A 4,312-nucleotide genomic window follows, 5' to 3' on the forward strand; every position below is an offset into this window, starting at 1 on the left:
TGTGTAAAGTGTCCTTGGGTGACTTATTATTATAATTATTATAAATATGCACATATTTGGGAAGTATTGAGCATATGACTAGATAAAAAAGACTTGGATTACTCAGCGTGAGTTGTGTGAGAATTTGTAACCAAATGTATTTTTAATAGTTTTGATGCTGTTAAACGTGGTGCCCAATCAGTTCATAAATATGCTGGCTGTTTTCGGTGAAGGCATGCTAGGAAAACTAAGTTTTCTTCACAAAGTCAAGGTAACAGGATTAATTAATATACAAATGGTCATTTTGTGGGTTAAGTATTCCTTTGAGGCCGTGTGAGATATTTGATGTGAGTTTTTTGAATGACTGACATTGTTATCTTTCACTTTGTCCATCCAGAATGACTCAGTGGCAGGGTTGAGGGTGATCGACCATTCCTGCTCACTCAGTCGCACTGCAGCTGGGGATAGCAAAACATTTCTGTTCAAAACAATGTACTTCTTTTGTGATTGTGACTGTGTTAAAGTATAATACAAGTCTGAATCAAAATAGGTTGAAATATTTCAGCTCACCGGGCTGAGCAGGTTGAACACAGGACAGGCCCAGCTCAGAGTACAGTGTTGAATCTCTGCTGTGAATGTGAGCAATCAGCTTCCTGCTGGCTTCGTCTCCTTTCTTCTTCACTGTGTCGATGAGAACGCGTGCCTTGTCTGCTGTGGTGCTGTACTCCTCAACTATTGAGTCTTTCTGGCCATCATTCAAGACGCCATCGTCTAAAAGGTCGTCCAGGAGCTGCTTAATCAGTACTTTGGACACTTTGTCCACAAATTTTCTCCTCACTCTGGCGAGCTCATCTGGAAGAGGGAATATGAAGCAACATTGATATAAACTGGCTGGACAAAATAATACAGACATCTGCAAGTACAAGGCAATACAGTTCAACGCACCACAAACTGCATCCTACATCCTTCAAAATGATCATCAAGTTGGATCAACACCTTTAAAAACAGTGACTTTAGTTGTTCTTTTATCTCAGACATGTTAGGATATTACATCCTACATTCCTATACATTACATACATATATACATACGTCTTTATCAGCTGATCTGTCATACTGCATGTTACAATGCAAGATAAGTTGAATATAGTCCCTTGACACGCCGCTGATGTGAAAAGCTCCCTCCCACCCAGTTTATCCGGTTGACGTGAATTAAACCCGGTGGAGCTCTTAAACCGGACCTTACTGGTTAAACCGGAAATTGGGGCAAGCCTAGTTGTCATAATGCATGTTACAATGCAAGATAAGTTGGATATAGTCCCTTGACACGCCGCTGATGTGAAACGCCCCCATCCGGTTTATCCGGTTGACGTGAATTAAACCGGGTGGAGCTCTTAAACCGGACCGAACCAGTTAAACCGGAAATCGGCACAAGCCTAATATCGGCTGATCAACAGATCAGCTGATAAAGACGCGTCACAACCACCACCAAGTGACACTTCTGAGGAAGGCGGAAGTTTCCGCCGAAACATGTCAAGGTATGTAACATCCTAACATGTCTGAGATAAAAGAACAACTAAAGTCATCATCATAAACTAAAGACATAATAAACACCATTGAACTACCTTTAAAAACAGTTTTAACAAAAATATAACACCGTTCATGCAGGTAGGATTTATTGCAGTATGTTGTATTAACTGTATTAGTTTATAGCAAGATGTACCTAATAAATTGAGTGTACAGTTAGTAAACACATGTTGAAGTAATGCATACAAATTAATCTGAATGATGCATGTGTGAGTTATCATTAAATGATGATCCCACATTGTCGTTTCTTAATAGTGATGTAAAGCATTGGGCTACCATACCACACAGGTGAGTTGAATAACTTTCATTATTTTGTTCCACTGCATTGTTCTGCTGGGAAACCTTTGGTTCTGGCATTCATGTTGATACCACCTGACATGTTCCACCCACTCAAACACCGTTGCAGACCAAGTACCCCCCAGCAGGATCATGCACCCTGCTTACATCACTCAGGATTGGCCCAAGGAATATGACAAAGTGCATCTGAGCATCTGTGGCATATGCCATTAACCACCTGTCAGTGGTTTTAATGTTTTGGCTTATCACTATATATATATATATATATATATATATATATATTCAATATCTCCATATGTTCCATAACTTTGAGTAAAGGCCCCTCTTTGTATATTGGCGGAGGGTTGGCTGTGGTGAGCCCTTCCTCCTCACAGATAGGAAACATACACACAGCTACGCCCAGGGTTACATTATTTGACTTGATCAGCTGAACACTTGTAACATTTTCACATTATATTATGACTTATTAAACCATAAGCAATGTGGCTTTTGTATTTAACCTTTCAGTCAGAGGACGCTTGAATAAATAAATATAATAACTTTATCGGCTGACCCGGGACTTTGGACATTCTGGCTCCTTAAAGAAGTCGCTTTATGCTTTTCAACTTTCTGAGCAAACACTTGAAATGTCTTACAGTGAGCCGGCTATTAATACACTGTAGCCTATAACACACTACAGTTTTCATGTCAACAAGATAATCTTGTACAAAAAGCTTGTAGATGTAAATTCTGAAAGCCTTTAAAGGCTGCATCATATTGTTTTGTCTGCGTTTTGTTATACAACCAAACACACTTCACAACGGCACAAACCAGCAGGGCGGGCAGGAGCCACGACAAAACGAAACTACAAACGTGGCACACACGCTGAAATGCAGAATTATCAAGACTTTTCTTTGACAGACTGGGTTACATAAAGGAAGCATAAGAAATCCTATTTCTAACCCCCATTCTCCCCACCGCCATCATAACGCTGCAAGGATCATTTACAGCAAGTTTGCCTGCATATTTCCGCCACCATACACCAGAGTAATTATAATTACCATGAAGGGCTTTTAGACTGTGAACTCTTACCTGCCATTTCTCAAATCTGTTCAAACCGAAGTCTGAAAAAAGTTACTCAGGAAAACAGCTTCCAGCGGCAGCCTGTGCGCAGGGACGAGTTCATGCGTACTGGCTGAGGTGATATATCAACTGAAGTGGGCGGATCGATAGAAATAGGCTAGGTGTCGTTATGAAGATCGACTCCAACGTCATAGGATCGATACCATGGAGGGATCGGCTTCTCTCACCTACTTTGTAACCCACTTGTATTGCACCAAAGACTGAAACTGTCTGTGCCAACAATGTTCCGGCACTGTGGAAGCTTTTCTTTTTGCTTTTCCTCCATATCCTTTATATCAGATGTCATTTTTTAAACTGCTCTACAAGTGAGGCTGTTCCAAAGGTCACAATCTTAGATGTGTGTGGGAAGGTTGTTCACTTCAGTGGCAACACCACACATTGTTAAACAACAACAACAAATAAACATGCTTCCTGCTTTACTCATAGAGATTATATCATCAGTACTAGCCCACAGTCCACTGCTACAGGCTCAAAAAAGGAGAACCATTGCTCCAAAAGTTCCCTCATTTATTATTCAAACGATATTTTAAATAGGCCGAATTTAGACTCTTAACATGAACCACACCTTGAAACAGGGTGCTCGGTTGTGCGTCGTCCAGCAGCATGTAGCCAAATCAGGCGCCTCTCAAATCAAGGACAGCAAAGGAACTGTTGACTGTTTGATTTGCAGCCTTTAACTGTGCAAACAGACCAACAAAAAGCCAAACGCATATATAGTCCACCTACAACAGGTATACAACTACCATTGGTTGAACAAGATTTCAAATCTATTGGATAAGAGGATCAAAAGGTGGGAGTCGCCATTTTCAGTATCCAAGTGCCACACCCCATTTACCACAATCACATTAGGAACAACATGTCTGAGTAATGCTTAAAGTTACAAAGATATAATAAAATAAAAAAGTGAGTTTGTGCATTAGATTAAAGGAAAGGAATCGTTTAGATCAAAGGGCTCAACTGCGTTAAAAGAGTGGGGACTCAACATGCCCCTGTGCAAAGCAAAAGAGAGGGTGAAACTTTTTGTATTCCTTAAAACTTTAATGAAGTTACAAAGCCATGGTTAGCCTGTGCATATTGTGGGGAAACATCCCTGTAAAAGCCAAATATGTAATTTCCCTCAGCAGCCATGAATTGTATTTACTATTGGTGCATCCCAGCCATAGACACACAGACCTTGAAACAAAACTCCTTCAGTCTGAAAGCAGATGGATTTTTCTCCTTAAAACTGAACAGCCTCTAGGCCTTAATGAAACACTTAATTTGTCTTATTTTCTCTAGGTGGCCCTTTTCCATCCCAATCTGCATGTGCCAGCATGTATCTCCTGTACCT

General features: G+C 40.5%; 1 protein-coding gene across 2 annotated transcripts; it reads right to left on the reverse strand.

Moving 5' to 3' along the window:
• Positions 1 to 49: 49 nt before the first annotated feature.
• LOC126398475 (caspase-1-A-like) lies at positions 50 to 3,685 on the reverse strand. Of its 2 annotated transcripts, none has more exons than XM_050057849.1 (3): positions 3,548 to 3,685; positions 550 to 831; positions 50 to 437 (listed from the first exon to the last, which is right to left on the reverse strand). In XM_050057849.1, the coding sequence occupies exons 1-3, from the start codon at positions 3,585 to 3,587 to the stop codon at positions 238 to 240; spliced, it is 522 nt and encodes a 173-aa protein (XP_049913806.1). In that variant the 5' UTR covers positions 3,588 to 3,685; the 3' UTR covers positions 50 to 237. The 2 variants fall into 2 exon arrangements, with proteins under 2 accessions (XP_049913806.1, XP_049913816.1); XM_050057859.1 differs by lacking the exon at positions 3,548 to 3,685 and adding an exon at positions 2,932 to 3,081 and having other exon boundaries at positions 57 to 437.
• Positions 3,686 to 4,312: the final 627 nt, after the last annotated feature.

This window comes from Epinephelus moara, chromosome 2, assembly GCF_006386435.1.
Source record: "Epinephelus moara isolate mb chromosome 2, YSFRI_EMoa_1.0, whole genome shotgun sequence".
Taxonomy (NCBI): Eukaryota; Metazoa; Chordata; class Actinopteri; order Perciformes; family Serranidae; genus Epinephelus; species Epinephelus moara.